A 21,955-nucleotide genomic window follows, 5' to 3' on the forward strand; every position below is an offset into this window, starting at 1 on the left:
TTGTGGGAGCTTCTTTGAGAACAGCTGTTTGGTATTTTTTTTAAATTGCGTTAATATTACTATGTAGTACTATTTATGTGTATATATATCCGGCCTCAAGTTCCCCAACAGTCACCTCCCCACACCTCCACTCTGAACGTTTAGTGATTCACATGTTTCCCCACCATTACTACAACCTCCCCTTAATCCAAACATGACACGAAGGCTTTACTTAGACTGCCCATTGCCAGCACCATTACTGTACAGCACAGCAACGTCCTGGTTCCACGTTGACAAGCATAATATATCACAAAAACATCACAATATTAATGAATATTTTTTTTGCCTAAACAAACACGGAGATATATAAAATGCAGTTTGTCATTCACTGTTGGACGGCATTGAGTAAATATTCAGTCTCTCCTGACGGTGGCGCTAAAAGGAAAGGTCATGTGATTAATAAATTCATAACGTTTTACCCCCCTTGAGGACATTAATGTACTCAGTTAATTTCACGGCAATCAGCATGTTATATTTTGAGCTGTCGTGCATTCTACGCTATCGTGCTCGGGACGCTAATGGAGTGTTTTTCAACCTCTGAGGAGCATGAATTTGTTTGGATAAAATTACATTTTGATAAGCAGGACACACACATTATTGGGATTCTGCTTTTGGGCAACAATGAGATGTCGTTTTGCTCGGAGCGATGACGTAAACCTGGTGGTAATTATAGGACAATGAAACAAACGTGCCTCCTTGTGAGGACCGCTGTGTTTACGTTCGTGTCAAAAGCATTTCAATGTTGATTTGAGACATGATGAAATGTAATGTAGCAAAAGTGTGTCAGTGATAGTCAGATTAACAGTAATATCCATGAAAACGTTTGATAACTTTGGCCACAATAAACTGGTGATGCAAAACTCCTGAACTGAGCCATGTTGTGTTTTATTTCTTATTAATTCAAAACGCGTTATGTCTGCTTTCAAAAGTGATATTTCAGCTTTAAATCAAAGCATTTGATTTAATCGTGGGTCTGCTGCATACTGTTCTCTCGACGTAAACGTGCCCGATAAAGAAAATGAAATACAAAGGTAATGCAATAACCAGAGTTTGCTTTGTCACTGTGAACCCTGCACCACTACAGTTTAATCTGTCCGCAGCTTCGATTGTATAATACAGTCGGGGACATCCCACGCAGATGAGCTGACTCGGTCATTTTGTACAATTGAGGGGCCAGATTCTTTTGATGTCACATGATGCATAAAAGGCAGCGCGCCAGTGGGAAGGACAACAGAAATCAAATAGTGTGACCATGAGCGGGAAGGTAATGAAGGGTGCAGACCGCTGCAGCAGCCAGATGCTGCCTCGAGCTCAAGCTTTTATACTGTATATGTACCAAACAAACTCCCGTTTACTCACATGTAGCTTCTCTTCATGTCTTCGTCTCTAGATCGTCTTCTTCGAGGGGAGAAACTTCCAGGGCCGCTCGTATGAGTGCACCAGCGACTGCTCTGAAATCGCCTCTCACCTGAGCCGATGCAGCTCCTGCAGGGTGGAGAGCGGGGCGTTCATGGTCTACGACCAGCCCAACTACACGGGCCTGCAGTACCTCCTGACCCGGGGAGAGTACCCCGAGTACCAGAACACCATCGGCTTCAACGACTGCATCCAGTCCTGCCGCATTGTCCCTGTGGTAAATATGAGCACAACACCGCTGAAGGACAGACATGTCACGTAAAGGAACATGAGAGATGTGTTTGGTCGCTTCTTACCCAGAATCAGAGGAGAACATCTGGATCACTTGAGTCTCCAGGACGTGATTAGGTGGAGAACCTGCTTTTGCTTCTGCTGTTGTTGGATCAATGCATATTTAATTTGACATGTTGTACTCTAACAGCACAAGGGACCCTTTAAGATGAGGATCTACGAGAGAGCGAACTTCGAAGGGCAGATGCAGGAGCTGACGGAGGACTGCGACTCCATCCAGGACCACTGTCACATGTCTGACATGCAGTCCTGCAACGTGATGGAAGGCTACTGGTTGATGTTTGAGCAGCCCAACTACGAGGGCCGGATGTTTTATCTGAAACCCGGGAAGTACAGGAACCTGAGGGAGATGAGCAGCGACGACATGAGGTTCAATTCCATCAGACGCATCACAGAGTCCTAACTGTCTGATCCCTGATATTTAGCTGCTAGGGTTTGCAGATGCTTTTGTTTTTATTAACATTAACGAGATGTCGAAGTGAGAGGCGCGGAGGAGGAGCCTTGTTTTTATCCCGAAACTGTGATTTGTGCATTGTTTGCATGTAGTTTCCAGTTGTACTGTGCAATCCAGCCACGATGAATTTACCTCTAGAACAATAAAATGATTTGACGCATATTTTGTTTGAATTCTTTTCTGAGCACATTTAAGATCGGTGACAGTTTGGCCCACTCAGCGGTCTTCAGATTCATAGGCAGATTAATATACAGATTAAGTTGTCGGAATCGACTCATATGAAGAGCACAAAAAAGTGTGTTTTTTTTCCTGAAAGTTGGCTGAAATACAAATACAAGCGTGTATAATAACATGTACAGCACATTTACAGCATAAGGTCTGAAATATGAACATACAGGAGAGCAGCAGACTTAATATTTTAGGTAACACTATAATCCCTGCTTCATATTTATGTGTAAATGAAAGACGTGGTGTCATGGAGAGCTGCCCGAGGAACGAGAACGAGATGGTGGCGTACGAACCACGGGACCTTTCATCGCTGCACGACAAACTCTCTGACACGTCACTTACTTGTTCTACACAGCTCTAAAAGTAAAATATAGAATGATATTTTGTCCTTTATATACTGTCTGCTGGTCCTCATGTTTACTTTGCAGTAAGAATATTCTTCTGCCAAATCTTCAATAAATTCTGACTGTCAAAATACATCCAAGTTTCACTTTTTTTATGTTACAAAACTCGTTTTATTTGAAGAAAAGCTGACATTTAGGCATTTCATTGACATCAAGAGAAATGTAGAAAATCATTCAGAACAAATTCACTCAGAATGCAGCTGTGCAGGACAGAAAATGGAGAGAATCAAAACGATGTGTTCAATAATCACACAACCCAACATAACTTTCAGTATCGTGCTAAATGAACACTGTCACCATCAGATGAGTCATTCACTTGCAATAAGTACAATTATGCATGTTTCTACCTCACATTGGATGTTTTCCATGGTATTAATTGACAATTTAGGAATTGATGTTGGTAAATTAGCCCATCACTGGTGATTAAATCTCAAACTGATGCATAAGTCGGAGCTTAGTGACGGCATAACTTCCCATTAAAATCATTAGGAAAGGTCTTGGCGTCACTTTGAATAAGTTCTGCAAAAGTACCAGACTGTGTGTTAAAAGTCTGAATTCATTCTTGAGCGTTCTAGAGCTTGGTCTATAGACGATGTAACAACAAGGGGGGGGGGGGGGATTGCTGAGAGAACTGCGTACAAACGTGTTACTATGCCGACATGAAGAGACAAAAGGGTCTCTGAATTGTGAATCATATATAAGCTGCTGCTGTGTACAGAAGCGAGGCCGCGGTCGTGTTCACTTCACGGGACGTTGAATATTCACTCATCTACGACGTGGAATTCAACATGTTTTTAAAATCACGACAGCCTCCGTTGAGTTTGTACAGTCTCACAATCATCTGCATTTAAAGGGGATAGATTGGATTTTATGTCAAATATGTGTTCAAATGTACAAAGATCATATGTGTGGAAATTGGAGAAATAAACTTGGGACAGACAAACATGAGCTTTCCCACGAGTTTTCCATAATTTCAAACAACTTTTGTTTTATTTGTAGACTGAGTGTTTCACACCAGAGCACATTCAAAAGGGCAGCCTCTGCTCAAAGCAGCCGATTGGCCTCCTGAAACGAAATATTGTTGTGTGAGAAAGAGCTGACGAGCGCACTCATTGTTCGGAGTCACAAAGACACGGGTCACCCGCGGGTTATAAAGGCAGCGGGGAGCCCACGCTGAAGGTTAGCCGACACAATGGGAAAGGTAAGGCTGCTTGTTTTGCTGTGTGCCTTTTGTGTCTCTGGGTACCTGCGCGGACTATTCAGCCGAAACCGGTGAACTGGAAGCGTTTCATACACGTGGTGTATTTTTACTTTATAATTTGACCCTCGATTGATGTTTCCAGATCATCTTCTACGAGGACAAGAACTTCCTGGGCCGCTCGTACGAGTGCAGCAGCGAATGCTCCGACCTGCATTCCCACTTCAGCCGCTGCAACTCCATCAGAGTGGACAGCGGTGACTGGATGGTCTATGAGCGACCCAGCTACATGGGCTACCAGTACTACCTGAGGAAGGGAGACTTTCCAGACTACCAGCGCTGGATGGGATTCAACGACTGTGTGCGATCCTGCCGTATGATCCCTATGGTAGGCTTCAGTCGGGCCGGTTTCACCCAAAAACCGCCGGTTCTATTTCATAACCCTCACACTGTCTTTTTGTGCAGCACCAAAGCCCTCACAGAATGATGATCTACGAGCGCCCGGAGTTCGGAGGCCGGACGATGGAGCTGACGGACGACTGCTCCTCCCTGAGCGAGCGCTTCCATTTCAGCGACATCTGCTCCTGCAACGTGATGGACGGCAACTGGATCTTCTACGAGCATCCCAACTACAGGGGACGCCAGTACCTGGTGCGCTCCGGTGAATACAGGAGGTTCAATGAGTGGGGCAGCACGAGCTCTCGGGTGGGATCCATCCGACGCGTCGCTGTGTGAGGAAGGCGGATGTCCAGACACTGTTTATCTGAAGTACCGTCAATAAATCTATCCAATTACTTCAGTTCTGTCAAATGCTGCTTTGGTTTTCTTTGGGCTCTTTGGAGTTCGGGGGTTCGCTGAGGTGACGTATTAGATCTCATAGTTTGTGTTTTGAACGTAGCGAGGAAGAGTTCAGAGCAGCAAGTAACGAATGATGGAAACATCTCGGAGTCAGACACACACATGCACAGTTTCAGCCCAGCATGTTTCTTGAGAACGGAGAGAGGAGGAAGGTTTTTCTGAAAGACTTCTCGTTGAAGTCGGTGATTCTTATTATCATCAGCATCAACAATCATCCTAATTGATGCTCTTTGGCTTACCGTGGGAATCATGCGACAGGAGCGGATGCAGTCGTTGATGCCAATCGTGCGCTGGTTGTCGGAGTACTCCCCCCTGGCGGAGGAAGTACTGGTGGCCTCTCGTACACCACGAAGCAGCCGCTCTCCACCCGGATGGAGTTGCAGCGGTTGAAGTACGTGTGCAGGTCAGCACAGCCGCTCGCGCACTCATGGTGCCGACCCTGGAAATTCCTGCCCTCGTAGAATACGACCTGCAGAATGTAATTATTTGTTAATTAATCATCAACTCCCACTGTGGAAATGTTTTCAATCTGTATTTTCAGGAACACATAACGAGCTTACCTTTCCCATTGTTACGTTAGTTGTGGGGGCCAGACTGACTCAATAGACGCTCTCCATGCCGCGGCCCTTTGACATAAAGTAGCTGTTTGATGGCCCAGCATGAAGTATTGTCATCCAAATAGGTTTTATAACACAAATCTGGTTATGTATAGCGACCGCACCACGGTGCGATGATCAGTTGTTGTTGTCCTTATGTGCTGTGCCACTAAAACATAATGAAATCTGTCAGTACTTACATTATTGATCTAAAAAATATACAAAACGCATGATATTCCTCAGCTTTACCTTGCGGCTAGTGCATGCTAACGCGCTAAACTACGTCTAACGCTCTTAACATTATATCTGCATTAATTAACAGGAACATGTAGCTCAAAACACTGCGGTCCCCCAGTGCAGCCTCAAAGGGCTGCGAGCATAAACCCTTAGCGACGACACTAAACCTTGCCGAGTTGGACCTTTGCACACGACATGATTTGATGTTTCTGGGCTCCAAGTGTAGTGTTTCAGGGGCCCCAGAAACTACTGACGAAGAGACAAGAAAGTGAAGAGTTTTGTCCAAAATGAGCATCTTAAATAGTAGCTTTTGCCCCCCTGCCACGGTCTTGATCCCATTCACAGATAAAACCCTGATTCAATGTTCCTGGCACATTATTGACCCCCCTCACACAGGACTCCTGCATAAACACACCTGATTTAGTCCCGTTCAGTTTATCAAATGGCTTCCTCTTCAGCCAATTAACAACTTGCATCACAAGATGGTAAAACGTTGGCAGAACACGGTGACGCAATAATCCTGCGGTCAGTATTTGGCCCGAGGTGTTTGCTCGAGAGAGGCTAACACGTTGCATTATGGGAAATGTAGTATTCAGCATGTATGCCGCGTGACCCATAAGATTCATCATTACTCTGCTGGTTTGATTTTGATCTTTTTTTGTTGCATAAGAATGCAAAACACAGCCACTACACCAAGGAAACATTTATTATAACACACTGAACTAAAGCAAAACAAGTGGGTGTCATGTGACATTTAGTAGTACAGACCGCACATTTAAGAATATGTAAACAAATCGCACACATATTTTAGATTCTTTGGTTATACATTTCACTGTCAACAGCGGAGTTTGATCCCAAGACAAAATATATGGAGTTGGTACTATAAAACAAAAAGCACACTGAAAAATGAACATTTCAACTTAATTATGAGCACAAATATGTCAAACTGAACAAATATGACACAAAACATTACAGCATAAGGATAGAGTAGATTTGCAATAAAATATCCAGGGAAATATATTATTTAAAAAATAGATATCTTTCAAATGCAATATAATCCAGTAATATCCAATAATAATTTCAGGGCAGGTGTGTTAGATATTTGGAAACAGCCCATTTAAACTATATGAACTTTTAAAACACACAACCTTTTCCCTTTCCTCTAACATACATGTTCTGTGATTACAAATCTGTAATCTAATCTATTTGATATTTCCAAATATAAAATGATGATTCCTGATATATAAAATTGCTCAGTAACCGGTACACATTCATGGAAGGATGGCGCTGTCAAAAACGGCTAAATAAGCACTCTCACAATCAGCCTGTTTTATAGAGAATACAATACGTGTACATGACGTTGTTTCTTCCAATAAGAAACTTGCAAATCTGAATAATCAGATTTCAAGACATTGTTTAGTCACGGCAGTTTTTTTGTTGTTATCAAAACGACTACAGTGAAGGCATTATATGAATACTGTTATGTACAGTATGCAATGTGAGCCACTGTAACGTAGCGCAAACCTCAATCATCCAGCTGTATTCCAGCATCAACACAGACACAGATCTGAGGGCTGCGAGTCTACAAGGTGGAGGAGCAACAGACAACGTCTCTGGCTAAGAAATCACACACTGCATTATGTTGTAAGGCACAGCGTAGACAGTTGATAGATCATATCAATAGAGAGTATATTGGAGAAGGAAGAGCGACTAAACGGACATGAGAGGTTGTGGTCGTGTGTTTAGCCTACATGAGTGGTTGATGAGTGTGAAGCATGGAGGCGCCTGGTGGCTCTGCCGCTTCTGGCAGGTAGTGGTAGTCCTCGTGGTGGATGAACCGGCGGTACTTTGGCTTCAGGTGGACCTGCACGGGGGAAAACATCAGATTCTGTAGAGAGGAAGATGGAACAAAAGACTCAGTGACGGTTTGCAGAAATGGAGAGAGATACGCGAACATGACGGAAAGCGTTGTTTTACCTTTCTAGGGTCGTGTTGCAGAACGATGGGTGTCATTCCGTCAGTTCTCGGAGGATACGACGGGTAAACCTGCAGCACCGTGGGCTCCACAAACTGCAAGAGAATGACAACACACAGAAGTTTACGAGTACTCATAAACTCAATATTTGTAAAGTTAAAAGAGCAAATCGGTTTCCAAACAATTACTTGCGGGAGTGGATTCACAGTAATCTGTACCTCTGGTGTGGTGTCCTCCATGACGGGCAGAGGAGGCTGGACGGGGCCTCCGTCAGCGGGCTGATACAGATATTCTGACGGCTGGGGGTACACGACTGGACTGGGGGGCATCGGCGACTGGACGACAAAAAACATTCAACAACTGGCCTAATTCTCCTGAACTAAAAAAGAATAAACGCATTCATTCCGCCTACCTGGACGACGTTCCACTGATACTGGTTCGGGGCACACTGGGAGAGGGTGAAAAGGAAAGAAAGCAGACCGTTAAATAAAGTTCAAACCCATGCTGTTCTTGGGAAATGGTGACAGTGGATCACTAAAGGGCTGAGCTGACCTGGTGGTGGTGATATGCTGGCTGCTGGTAGACAGGCTGATGGCTGACAGGCCAGTGGTGGGCAAGAGGTGGGGGCATGTTGGGGCAGTGGAAGTAGGCCGCTCCGTTGTGGTAGATGCAAGGACAGCCTGCAGGCATGGTCCCACAGGACATAGGCTGAAGCGTGGCAGAGTCAGGGGCGGGCACAAGGGCACTCTTAGCTGCGAAAGAAAAGAAGGACGCCACAAAACAGTCAACCTACAACTATTTAGTCACCTTTAGTTGCCCAGAAACAAGTGGAGAGACGCCAGTTTCCATTACTTTTATGAGTCATGTCAGTAAATATGCACCTTTCTTTCGACTTACTTTGTGCTGTAGCTTGCTTCCTGCGGACAGCCTGACCAATGTTGAGCTTCTTGTCTTTAAAACAGATTGCGGTCACCTTTAATGTGGTAGTTGAGGGAAAAGACGCTGCATTAGACAATCGATTTTTGCAGATAAGCTACATTATTATATGTGCCTTAGTTGCAAGATACCTTAATGGCCAATACTCACATCATGAAGGATTTTCAGAGCGTCATCTTGGCTCTCGAATGTAACAAAGCCATATCTGTTCAAAGAAAAACTGTTTTAACGGGCTGACAGCATCTATGTATCCATGACAAATGCTCAAAGGATAGAAAATCGTATACGATGACGCTAACTCACCCCTTTGATATTCCTAAGCGATCTATCACAATCTTCACCTCTTTTACTGCACCATGTTGAGAGAAGATGTGTCGCAGGTCGCTCTCAATAACCTTCATAAAGCACACACACACACACACACACTTACTGTTGTATAACTCCATCTTTAGGGACACTTTACTCCAGATTTCAGACAACGGTAAAGCGTCAGGACAAAGGTAAAGCGTTTCAAAGGAATGATGGTAAAATCCAAAAACAGGTGGTTCCTGAACCCCTCAATTTGTTACTTTTAACGCTGAATTTTGAGGAACAATAACAACAGTTCAGTTTGTCTTTGCCAGTGTGTTTACTGCCCTTACATTGCAGTCAATTCCCCCAACAAAGATCCGATTGGGGATAACGGTGCCGGGACGGGGGATATAGGTGACGAGGCAGCGGGTGTAGTGGGTCGGGCTGTCATCGTGGGTTCCTAGAGGCAACACTTCTGGGCTGGAGGAGCAGCTGCTGTTCTGGGATGGACAGCTGGATGTGAACTTAAAATGCAATTAAAACAAGATTGAATCTGGTGTGATGAAGTTCTTTCCCGCCAGAAAGGAGCCGAGTACTGGGATTTAAGGAGTACTACAATCCCATTTGATGTAGCTACATCAGAAGAGTGTTAAACTTGCTTTGTTATGGGGAGAAGGACGCTCTGTTATTACTTTACACCAGATCAAAAGAAAATCACCACCATCATCCATTTGCTACCAGACAACACGTACGGCCAACTTATTAAATCACTCATTGAAGTCCAACAAATATAATAATAAACAGGTACTTGAGTCTTTTAAGTCAGACAAGGTGGATGCACCTGCAGCCTGTAACGTTAGATATTCACAAAAATGAATCTTACATGAACAGTTTCATGAAGTTAATGTATACAGTAACATATTAATAGATACCATAGCCACTGTGGTGACATTACTGTGTACACCGTTTCACTTGAGATAACGTTACTTGATTATAGTTAAATGTATGTTTTACCCATTGGCAAACTCTTTCTTGTAACGTTAGCTTATTAGCAAGCTAGCTCAGACATAGAAATGAAATATTTCACACCAAAAAAAGGCTCCACTGTTTAACCACGAAGTTAAATTCCATAGTTAACGACTTAGTTGACTTATTTCGATATAATTCCCACTTTTTCTAATGTTAGCAAGCTAACGTTAGCGAGATAGAATCGTTTAAAATGACACAACTTAATGCTAGCTACCGTGCCAGCAACGGCGGTTAACGGAAGACTGCGCTCACCTCGTGCCGGTTATGCGCTTCCATGACAACATTCATGTGGATAACTTCTGCGCGTGAGTGACCTCCACCCAACCGACTTGACTCTGCCTTGACCGATAAGTCACCTCGCGCCGCTAGCCTCGCGCACAACGTCACTCCTTACGTTATTCAAAGATGAAGAGTTACTTTACGGAAACCAATTTCCGGCACCAAAAATAAAATCAGTATTTTTTTTTTTATTTACGAAAAAAATAAAGAGAAATTATAAGATAGAAAGTCGGTTTATTCTTTCTACGTCAGAGCTGCTTCTTGCTGAAAATCCTTTCAAGGGTGCGTTTGCTTAGGAGTACAATCCCACGTTTAACGTTATACCTTCAATGTATTTATATGTCAAATGTAGGGTAACCTATGCCAAAGAGCTGCTTCTATGACTGTTGTGTTACAGTATCTTAAAATGTCCACTTTCTGTCTCATAATTTTCTAAAAATAAAATAAAATTAAAATAACGGGCTTTTTTGTTGTTGTTTTTTGCTTGCGGAAAATGGCCTTCCATACTACTTCCGGTGAAAAAGTCAAAATGTTTTTTTTTCTTTTTTCTTTTATCTAGCAGCAGGTTGTATCTTCAAATATATTTTCGTTCTCGTACAGATGTCTTCTTTGTACCCCGAATAATAAAATGTTCAAACAGGGTTGAAACCAATGTTTAAATCCAATATTTCCACAGACTGCAGATCAGTGCGCTGGCCGCGGAAGTGGCGCGTTAGAATTAGTGACATAATTAGTTAAATTGATCACCTGTGTGTAGTTAGTCAGACAATAAAAAAACTTCCAAGGAGGTGAATAGTTTTATACGCTCTACAAAAAAACGAATAAATCATGGTTTAAATTATAGTAAATATTTGCACAAATTTCTAATAAATATTAAATGAATGGTAAATACAAGAAAGAGCAAATAATTTAAATCTGAAAGTGTTGTAAACGCTCATTCTAGTGTTACAGTACAACATACTGTCCACACAGGGGCGACATTTCTCTGTGAATAAAAATGTGCTCATGCAATCTTAAACAATTTCAATTAAGGGGGGGGGGGGGGGGGGGTACAACAAAAGGCACATGTTGGAATCTTCTCACCATTCAATTCGTAAATGTGACAGTATTTTACCCGTTTTTAAAGGAATATTGACCTATAAACTACACAAGTTTGTTCTTTTGGGTACATTTAGAAGACTATTTACATTGTCTTAAAATGTGTGTTTTTAGTACATTTCCCTTAAGATTATGAGCTCTTCATTCCCAACTTTAGGAAAGCTCATGAGTGACTAATGATTAATGAAAAGGGATTTGAATAAATAAATGGATGGCTTGAGAGATTTCACAGGCGGGAAAATCCTCAGAAAAATCACGTTTACCCACAGAAAACAGTCAGAGCTACAGCACATCTTCACTCTCGAGAAGTCACTTTATATGTTGCATACAAGCCTCATGGAGCTATAATTTCTCTATGATTGGCGACAAAGTGCTGTGAAACACTGTCATTTGCATCTTATGCCCTCCGCCTCTTCCTCCTCCTCCCTCAGACCACAACAAAGCCACAGTACAAAGCCTATAAAGTGTCTCCAACTGAGAGAAAAGCCACCAGTAATGAATAAATAACACATAACAGGAGAAACAGGATTAAGAATTTTCTTAGGTTTTCTACATTGTGGATTTGCAGCCATCGTTTCAAAAGCTAATGAAGCTTTGTTTTGCACATTTCCCATCACTGCAACTTCCTTTCTCCAGATTGTTTGTCCTCATCTGAGTAATGTGGGCCACGCCATTACGTGTCATTCATTTCCAGCTTTTCTTAATTGTCGGATGAATTTGCCAACGTGGTCTGACTGTGCAAAATGAGAAGGGCATGTTTGATAATTCCAGCAATTTACCAGCTAAAAGTCCTTTCATACTCCACAAAGATTATTTGAGACACACAGTGCTGTCAGGGCAACTTGACTGGCTGTTTGAGTTTACACCGAAGAAACAAAAGAGCAGAGTTTTATTTATTGACTATTTTAGATCTTTTTGTGTTGACAAGTTTCTAGCATGATTTCCTGTAATATTGCATTCCTGTTCTCATTAAAAGCCTTTCATGTGTGATCACACATGCACGCTTCTGCTGTGCCAGGGTCACATTTCTTTGCGAAGAGTGTTTGTGTTAAAAGCCTTTTATTTATTTTTTTGACAAATGTTTTTATTGTCTTTTCCACAATACACACACAAGACAAAACAAGGCACAACAAAAGGCACTTATTGAAATTTCAAATAAAGATAAAATTAAAGATAAAAATGGCATGTGTTGTTGGACGTTACTGACTGTTTCTCAGCAGAAACAAAAATTAAAAATAACAGCAGAGGGTGACAGATATGTACATGCACAGGTAGATACATATTATACCCCACAAAATCTTCCCCCTCCAGAAACTCCATAAATGAGCCCCACATCTTTGCAAAGATGTTATATTTCCCTTTAACTGCATATGTAAGTTTCTCTTGGGCGAGGCACTGTATCAGTCCTTCTATCCAATTTCGTTTGCTTGGCCTGTGTACAGATTTCCAAGCCGTTGCAATTTCATGTTTAGCTTCAAGAAGACAAAATATGACCATCTTCTTTTTGCGTTTCGATACATTTTGTTTCCTGTCGCCGTCTGTTATTAACCTGAAACGTCAGGATAACATGAGTCCCCAAACTGACACGTGTTTTCTGATCTGATGCCCCCATCTGCAGGCCATCAAAACCATGACAAACCACACGTCAGATGTGTGGATTCTCCTGTGAGGACAGACGTTCCCAAAACCCTTCCTTTAAATCTTGAGACTCTTTGAGCAGACAAATCAAAGAAATCGAGGTCATGTATCGGGTCAGACATCCATTTCCCAACAAGAAAACGGCCATCTTGCCTCAGTCGGTCAGTCAGTCAGACAGTCGTGGAGACAGAGGTTGATGAAAAATGAGCCATAACAGAAGGGTTCGACTCTGGCTCTGTAATTACTCCACAAATCTCTGATTTCCCCGCCTTCATCTCCAGACTATTTATAGCTGCCGCATTCCTCTCAGAGAATAAAATGATCTCTTTGAGACAGTACAATGCCAGAAATAACAGGTTAGGACAAACATTTGCTGAGGCGTGGTGGGCCTGGCTGACCATTACTGAGTTCCACTGTGGTTTCAGTCTACTGGGGTTTTTGTTTTTTTTCTTCCCCCTCGTCCATTTATTCATCTGTTATTCTAAATGGCAGTGGGTTTGCTGGGTAAGATGTGATGGTTTAACAAAAGAGCTCGTATGAACTGCGATGGAATCACTTTGTATTCGGGCAGAGCACGGCATGGTCGGCCGTTGTCTCTCATTAGAGGGAACACACACACACACACACCTTCATGTCTGCGAATGCTCAGGTGACTACAGGGCTCAGACCTCCCTCTTTGTGCTCCATTTTGTTTACGTTGCAATCGTAGGACTTCACCGGCAAATATGATCAACTTAGACATGTGGCTTTGAGTGTGAATATGTGTATATGCAATCATGTGTGTGTGCGTGCGTGTTTAGGTTATCAGAGGAGGAAGGCTTTTCTGTCGACTGTGTTTCTTGTCAACTTTTGTTTATCATGACAAAACAAAGATCATGTGGCGCCTGCGTAGCATCCAGGCTTCATATCCAATGTGTTCCCACCGGTATTCATAACCATGCTGCACTGGAAATACATTTTACCACACATTTAAACACATGTGTACAAATGGCCACTATGCTAACTGAGGCTAATTGTAGCTAACACAACATCTACCTACTCTTACTTTTGCTCTTGTGGACTCTGTGTTCAGCCCTTCACAATAAGAGTCGATTCGGTGCATTCCTTTAGCGGCACATTCTCTGTTTCTTTATTATTTTGAGCAGGCCTATGCGTGGCAATCAGCTCTGTTCTCAGCACCTGATAGATGGCAGTGTAGCATGGCTGAGATATGAAGCCTTTGGAGGGTTTATGTCTCTCTGGAATAAGACATAAAAAAAACCCTTCACTACGAGCCAGAATGTGTTTTCACTTCACAGGTGTAAGAGAGTTGATATAATAAGCCTTTTCCACAGCAGACATCTTGACTTGTCATAGAAGGAAAAGCACAAGTGGTACTAATACAATTATATAGCTTCTAAAACAACATTTAGTCAAACAGCTGATGCTAAAACTACTCTCTCTGGCTTTCTCCAGTGGTTGTTTGCTCTTTTGTGAAAATGCTTCACCACAATGGTGTTGCATTCCACAGCGACACCCGATGATTTCTCTAAATGTAGACCTATTATTTAGGGTTTTATATGCTGGGGCCCTGGCTATAGTTAGTGGGTGTGTGCTCACACTGACCTACAATAAAGTAAACACACTCAACTGGGCTCTGGCCAGTGAACTCAAAGTGAAGCCAAGGCTCCTTTGCTGTTTCTTTTATACCTCCCTTAATTCCTCTTTGTAGCAGGTACAACATTGTGATCACCACCCATGAAGCCAGGTTCTTGGAGTCACAGCTGGAGCTGATTTTATTGTGTCTGTGACTCTTAATACAATACTCTTTGGAAAATGTCATCTGGGAGCCTGCCTGGTAACGGTTATTTGTTTAGGGGTGTGGCACTACATGAAGTATTGTGTTCTGTAAAATTGCAGAAAAAGGTTACATATAAGTCAGGGCCACTTCGTTCCTTTTATACTGTTGAATCAGCCCTAAAAGTCCTTTGGGATCAAAGCAGAGAATTGCCAATTGTAGATGTACTTATTTACTAGTTCATGCGCCATGTGACATTTTGAATAAAACATGGTTCACGGGGGAGAGTGACATAGACTGAGGGGATGACAAGTCGAGTCCTTCTGCTATCGTTTCGGATGCGGGATCATGAATTATTTGGCAGCAGGATAACACTAATTTTGCATTCGATTCACGGCCCAGTGCACCTGCAGATTTCCACCCCCAACACACACTCATTTGTTGCCCTGCCCCTCCTGACACCCTGTTGTTTGTGCATCGTGAATGTAGGTCAGAAATTTGTGTACGTGTTTGTGTGCGTGTCTGCTTGTGTGTGTGTGTGTATGCTGTATGTGGCAGAAAATGGACGCACAGTGTGCTGCGGAGGTCTCCTGACACAACTACAAATATGAATCAACACACACAAACACACACACACACACACACGTAATCCAGCGGTAGGTCAGTTTAATATTTCATTTGGCTGATGGACGGCGTCTGCTGCTCTGTGAGCCAAACATCATTACAACACACTAAGTGACTTAACTCTAATTAGAGCTGAAAATCACATTAAAGCTGCTCTGTGATACAGGAAGTAACTCACCTTTTCCCACCGCTGGTTTGGGTTGCTTTTTGAAATGCGTGTGGCGCTTTCAGATACGGCATTAAAAGGTGCTTTATACGACACTCGGAGCTTGAATATAGCTACGTGAGCCGAGGATGAAGCCGCTATTGCTCTGTGTGTGTTGTAATCAGAGCCGCACATGCTTTTAGAAGAAGAAGAAGAAGAAGAAGAAACATTCCTTCCGGTGACCTTTCAGTTGGCGGACAACCCTCTCTACCCAGTAAGCCACGGTCGCCCCTTAGTGCACGTCAGCATGCTCTAATACGGCGCTTTCAGCAGATCACACTGTCCCGACCCACGACAGTGTTTGCACCGCTCGCGCTATTAGCACCGTTAGCTGCCGACTAAGCCGTCGCCATGTTGAAAACCTTCAAATGTGGAAGTTTCAACTGTCATGCTTTGGTCATGTCAGCCATTTTTCTTTTAACTTAAATTCCACTCTTGCTGCTAAATGTTAGCTCCCAGCAACAACTACACTAATATTCATGAATCATTTTCTTTTGTCTTAGTGTTGCAGCTTAGAAATAAAATAGAACCGTAGATCTTTTGTCAGCGATCCTGTGTGTTTTGGATGTGTGTGTTTATGTGTATAATTTATGAACGATCAGGGAGTAAACAGCTTCCACTTAAGTGACATGCTTTTGCACTTTGATTGCATGCGTGTGTGTGTGTGTGTTTGTGTGCAGTTCTGGTGTGGATGAATTAACAGCCTGTTTATGTGTATTCTGTTTCTTTGTTTAATTTTTGTTGGTGGTATCAGATAAAAAGGTCAGGGGTCACTGACATTAAAATATGTTGAGTTTGGATATAATATGTCGTCAGGATAAACACAAAACAATAACTGCCATTTTACTACTATTGCATGTTTCTGCAAACCACACGCCGCATTGGACGTCGACGTTTCTGATACGAAAGCGCCTTTCGTATCAGCCTCGTATCCCACACAGAGACGCACAATGCCACCTGGTTAATGTTGGTTCAGGTTAGAAAAAAAGATCGTGGTTTGTTTTGAAATAACTTTCAGTGACGGTCGCACGATATAGTAAATATTGCGTCACTTCTCAAACTTGCTACGATCACACGATCTCCATCAGCATCCTTGTTGGAGACATGAACTTTAAAAACCCCACCGACCGCCTTGTTCTTCCACCCATCCGTTCCCCTGCACAGCACCATGCTTCACCCATGGCGGGAGTCAGAGATGTCCTTGTTTTCTCCTCCCTCCATCCCTCCATCCCTCGCTGTGTTTGCTCTGAACAGATGCCAGCGCTGGGTAAAGTCCTCTCCAGAGGGGCTGCCAGCAGCATATTGGTTTATAATTGATGAAATTAGGGCCGCTGTCTGCCGAGGAGGCTTCGGTCCCAGCGTAGGATAGACTGCTGCCTGCCAGGAAGACAGACGACTGGAGAGATCGAAGAGGACAGACAGAGAGAGACGGATTTAGTTGGATCGTTGGCGATCCACTGCAACGCCACACGTTCAGGGTCTTCATCTTCTTTATTAGCGTGTCTTCTTTGAAAAAGTAGGATCTGATTTCAACACAAAGTGAATCGGTACCAGTGGGTTCTGTTCAGAGAGGGCAAGAGGGTCCAAAATGGAGGACGCTTGCTGTCCAAACGTCACCACAAAATCTGTTTAATGGTGAAAAAACACCTCTTTTATTGCCATTCTATGCAAATTTAAATGCATATTAAATATTGACACTTGAATTAATAATTTGGTCCGTTTTGAATTCAATATTTGACGTTGTTTTGTGCAGATTACTTGACATTTATCAGCCGAAGACCTCGGGCCAGACCCTGCTGTAGAAACAACGGCCCCGGCCTCCAATGAACAGAGAAGACGTGAGAGTAAGAAGTCGAATCAAAGAGTGCTGCCCCCTTTTTGTTTTTCACAGCAGACATTTTGACTTGTCACAGGAGGCAAGAAAAAAAAAAAAGCCCGGGTGTCGCTAATGACATTAACGCCAGTTTTGTTCTATTCAAGTGTCCCAGTAAGACATGACAGTATGACAGCATGCACAATACCACAACCCTGAAACTGAAGCGGCTTAATGGAACTCTGCCATTGTATTATTTACACCTGGGCTATTCCTGCTGCCACATGTCAAAATGTCTTCTGTGAAAAGGCCCCATTGTGTTTAGGTCTTCAGAAATGAAGTTACACAGGCATGTGTGTGTTTGTGACAGGAGAACGCACGAGCAAGGCCGGTTTTGATCCGTGGAAGATGCGTACGTTAATGACAGTGGTCACACACACATATTCATGCCCACTAACCTTATTTTAGTCACTTGCGAGTTCTCCTCCCGGAGCAAATCCAGTTAGAGCTGCTCAATCCAGCAGCAGCCGTTAATGCTCTCCTGCTGCGCCCCGATGCAGCCGAACCTTCAATCCACCTGAACAGGGACACGATACTGCGGCCACACCACAAAGTCTCCATGAAACTTGTTTATTCTTCATGGGGGGGAATCTGAATCTTTTTTTCTTGACCTCTGGACATTCGCTGCACCAAGACGCTCTGATCATACATTATTATTTTACACATACATGCTTTTCCTCCTCAAAATGTCTGCTCGCTAAAAAAGGCCTGTGGTGCAGCATTTCAGATGCACGGACAACTCTCTCCACAGGTCTTTGTTCTCAGTTTTGAGCTCTGCCGGCTCTTCAGATTCCACCTCTGCGTCTCAAACTTGCAAACCAATCTGTCCAGCCACGATAAACATGAATATTTCAAAAGTGAGTCGTTGTAACAAAGCAGACAAAGGGATCCGGGGCTCGCTGACTTGCTCGAAGTGACTTGCAGACGATCCAAGTAAATGTGCAGACATATCTGCTGCACCAGCTCTCCCTCTTTGCTGTAGTTAACGGACTCTCAGGCAACATGTTGATAATGCAGCATGTTTGTCTCAAAGCTTCACTGTTATGACATTTGTGTTCGATCGCATCATAAACAGGCAGTGTGTGGCTGGCTGGCAAAAGCCGAACCACTAATTGTTGTAATTGTTAGCAGGCTGCAAGTTTGTGCTGCCCGTCTGAAGGCTTGTGTGTGTGTGTGTGTGTGTGTGTGTGTGTGCATGCATTGATTTGTGTGCATATGCGATTACTACTCTGAAGACCTCCTCTCTCTGTTTACGTCCCAGTTAAGCTTCAAACACTCGTCATTAGATATCGGATAGACAGAGGAGAGGAAGGGAGGAAGGAAGACGGGAAGAGTGAAAGAAGGAGAGTCAGAAAAAGCAACAACAAAAAAGGCATGTTAGGAGAGAGAAAAGTCTGTCTCCACAACACACACACACACACACACACACACGCAACAACTTAAAGAAGGTTTGACTTTTTGGTAAATGTGCTTTTTTGAGTTCCTGGTTCTTGGTTTGTTTGTCGGCAGGATTATAGAGAAACTACTGAGCCAATTTTCATGAAACTTGGTGGAAGGATGACACAAGGAGGAACACGCTGATCGGGATCACAGGTCAACACACCCGTTTGTCACTTTTGGAAACTATCCGCGTGCGCTTGTACTTCTCATACTTCTCATTTAATACCTTCACTTTGTTATCCCTGATTAAATGGGAAGAAGAAGCATTTCACATAACTTGACAGCAGTGCTCAGAGAGTGGAAACAGCCGCGGTCGACCGGTCAGCAAACAGCTTACAAGGTTACAAAGGAAATAGCGACTCCAAGGAAACTTGAAAACAAATCCAAACATACTTTTCTTCTGTCTTGTGCGAGGGAGCCGGGGAGCCAGTCGACAAGCAGCGAGGAGCGCCGCCGTGCAGCGGGTCCGATGGCGGGGGAACCGTGGAGGAACAGCCGGTGTTAATCCAACCCGGTAACGGTTCAGCAGGCTGCAGTGGGAACCAGCGTGAGGAGGGAAGGAGCGTGAAATCCCCGACACCTGGCGGCTCTTTCGGCACGAGAGTCTGCAGCTGGTGCCGAGAGCCCACAGCCACCCGGCCAGCTGTGCTTCCTCGACGGCTCCGCTCGGCCTCCACTGAGGTTACACAGACCTGCTTAAAGAGTTAAAGAGTTCACCTGTGGTCACTTATCCACCTTCTATGTCATGGATACGATGCAAGTTTACAAGTTATTCTATTTCTTATACAGCACACTGCATACGATTTCAAAACAACGCAATGAAAGGAAGTTGGGTGGTGGTGCTACCCATATGCTGCCGCGTGTTCAAAGCTCAGGGAGGCATTAAGAGGTACAGTCACTTTAGTTTGTATATATATTAACAACAAATATAACTTTTTACTGCTTTCATGAATGGACCACTAAATCATCAGATTCCAGACTTTTTCTTCGAAGCCTTATTAGTCTTTGATTGTTTTTCATTTTTCTCTTGAAGGGTTTTGCTTTGAAATGTCTTTTTTTGGGTGGCGTAAAAATGTTACTGGCTCGATGTAACGCGATTTAGAGGCGAACATCAAAACCTGCTGGTCGGCCACTAATGCACCAGAGCCGCCATAATGAAATGTTTGTTTTTTAAGGAGATGTGATGTGGTCGTTTTCTGGCTCGTTTCATCTTTGGGTGTTTTAGGGGTGTTTTCACCATCTGTGTGTGTGTGTGTGGACCGAAAGTTGTATGTTGAGTGTTTTTTCATTAATATTTTTAATTACAACGAAATGTCTAGTATTTCATAGGTTTTGCAGTTTTTTTTCAGTACTTTTATTTCGGAGTCAAGGTTTTAGGGGATGATGTTAGTTGCATTGCTGGACACAGTTTTTTTTTAAAAAGGAGCAACTTTGAGTTTTACAACGGATAGTTGTTCAGCCGAAACCACTTCATCGTAGAAGTAAAAACAAAGGAGAACATCTTGCATTGCATTGTAGAGCCAGTATGGTGGGTCAGCGTTGAACCAGGAAGTCCTGCTTATAATGCTTAAAGCAGACAAGACTTTCACTTTAGACACTCATTTAAAACCCTCCTTTGTTGTCACTTCTAAATCAGTGGTTTGGAAACATGAAAGTGTCATTAAAGTGTCAAAAACATGTCCGTGTGGTTGTCCTTTGCACTCGGTTGATGAAGTTGTGTAACAGAACAATCACATCCCAAAATATTAGCAATGAAGCCGGGGACTAGAAAGTTGGGAAAAAGTACAAAAGTAAAAACAAGAATGTAAAAAAAAAAAATGCTTCGGTTTGCCCTTTCTGTTGTACACACACACACAACATTCCCTAATAAGGTTGCAATGCCTTGCTGTACTCTTCTCTGAAATACATGGCAATTGCAATACACACACACACACGCACGCACACACACACAGAATTCTCCCAAACATCACACACAGTGCCACGCGATGGCTTCACTGATTACCGTGTGTTGTGTTCAATGGGCTGTAAAGCGCTGCCGCTGCGAGTATTAGCCTGTTCATCAGAGTGTGTATTAGCGTGCTGCAGCGCATGGGCTGGGGGCACAGTGTGTGTGTGTGTGTGTGTGTGTGTGTGTGTGTGCTAACAGGGGATCACAGGTGTGTTTGCGAGCTCCACAGAGAGCCTCTTCCTCCCTCCCCATAACCCCTACGCCCCCCACCCTGAGCATCCTGGGTAATATCAGCGCACCGAGCACCTGCGTCCCTATCCCTCTAATAGGGAGCTCTAATAGCCAGCTGTGTTAGCAGAAATCCAGTGGACCGTACCAACACTCACTGATGCAGTTGTAATATTATGTGAGTTAACGACGATGAACACACTAAACAAGGACATTTCATGCTTTAGCTGTGATTTCCTTTCACTAAACTAGGCTTTTAAAGACACACCGCTCATGTACATGTGTCTTCTGAACGTGAAACGTTGAATTCAGTTGCTTTTCCACGACTTTCCAGAACAGAGCCGACTGTTTCTCGTCCTGGTTTCCACTCCAGCTGGCCTGAGAGTCGTCTAATGTAATGTGAAGCAGGAAACAAAAAACCGGTTTACTCTCCGCGTTTGTTAACGGGAGCAAAACCCATGAAATTAGCTCTCAAACTGGAAAAGTGTAACTACCTGCAGCATCTGATGCACATCAGGTCAACACCCGCAGTCAGCGTTTTCCAGCCCGCACTCACAGCGTTCATGTTGAACTCGCCTCCTCTTCCGAAGAGGAGAAATCTGCAGATCATATTCATGATGATCAACGAGATATAGTGTATTAAATAGATAAACCAGCTATGTGCCTATTATACGTGTAGCACTAAACGTTATCATGAATATATCGGTTACATTCACCTAAATGATGCCCGATAAGAAAAGGCCGGGCTCCGATAGTGTGACCTGGAAACTAGAGCGCCAGCGGTGATAACAGGAGGTCACACTCGTCCTCCGCCATGAGATGATGGGACAGATTGTGGACTCCGGACGGGGGTCAGGAAGACCACATCCAGCTCCACCTTCATCCCGCAGACA

The 21,955-nt window shown here is 43.4% G+C and overlaps 3 protein-coding genes across 3 annotated transcripts; 2 read left to right on the top strand and 1 right to left on the bottom strand.

Annotated features, from left to right (window-relative positions):
• Positions 1-1,291: 1,291 nt before the first annotated feature.
• LOC306797253 (gamma-crystallin M3-like) lies at positions 1,292-2,149 on the top strand (the record flags this gene model as incomplete). Its single annotated transcript, XM_079296513.1, has 3 exons — positions 1,292-1,303; positions 1,430-1,672; positions 1,877-2,149. 3 exons carry the CDS (start codon positions 1,292-1,294, stop codon positions 2,147-2,149), a joined length of 528 nt encoding a protein of 175 aa, XP_079152639.1.
• Positions 2,150-2,675: 526 nt separating this feature from the next.
• Positions 2,676-4,765, top strand: LOC306797474 (gamma-crystallin S-1-like; the record flags this gene model as incomplete). The annotated part of the gene is made up of 4 exons (XM_079296840.1): positions 2,676-2,713; positions 4,012-4,033; positions 4,176-4,418; positions 4,496-4,765. 4 exons carry the CDS (start codon positions 2,676-2,678, stop codon positions 4,763-4,765), a joined length of 573 nt encoding a protein of 190 aa, XP_079152966.1.
• Positions 4,766-7,468: 2,703 nt separating this feature from the next.
• Positions 7,469-21,945, bottom strand: LOC306797475 (protein boule-like; the record flags this gene model as incomplete). Its single annotated transcript, XM_079296841.1, has 11 exons — positions 7,469-7,609; positions 7,699-7,791; positions 7,915-8,031; positions 8,109-8,144; positions 8,249-8,448; positions 8,594-8,669; positions 8,783-8,837; positions 8,936-9,027; positions 9,274-9,447; positions 19,398-19,562; positions 21,865-21,945. The coding sequence occupies 11 exons, from the start codon at positions 21,943-21,945 to the stop codon at positions 7,469-7,471; spliced, it is 1,230 nt and encodes a 409-aa protein (XP_079152967.1).
• Positions 21,946-21,955: the final 10 nt, after the last annotated feature.

Source organism: Melanostigma gelatinosum (assembly GCF_949748355.1).
Source record: "Melanostigma gelatinosum genome assembly, chromosome: 24".
NCBI lineage: Eukaryota > Metazoa > Chordata > Actinopteri > Perciformes > Zoarcidae > Melanostigma > Melanostigma gelatinosum.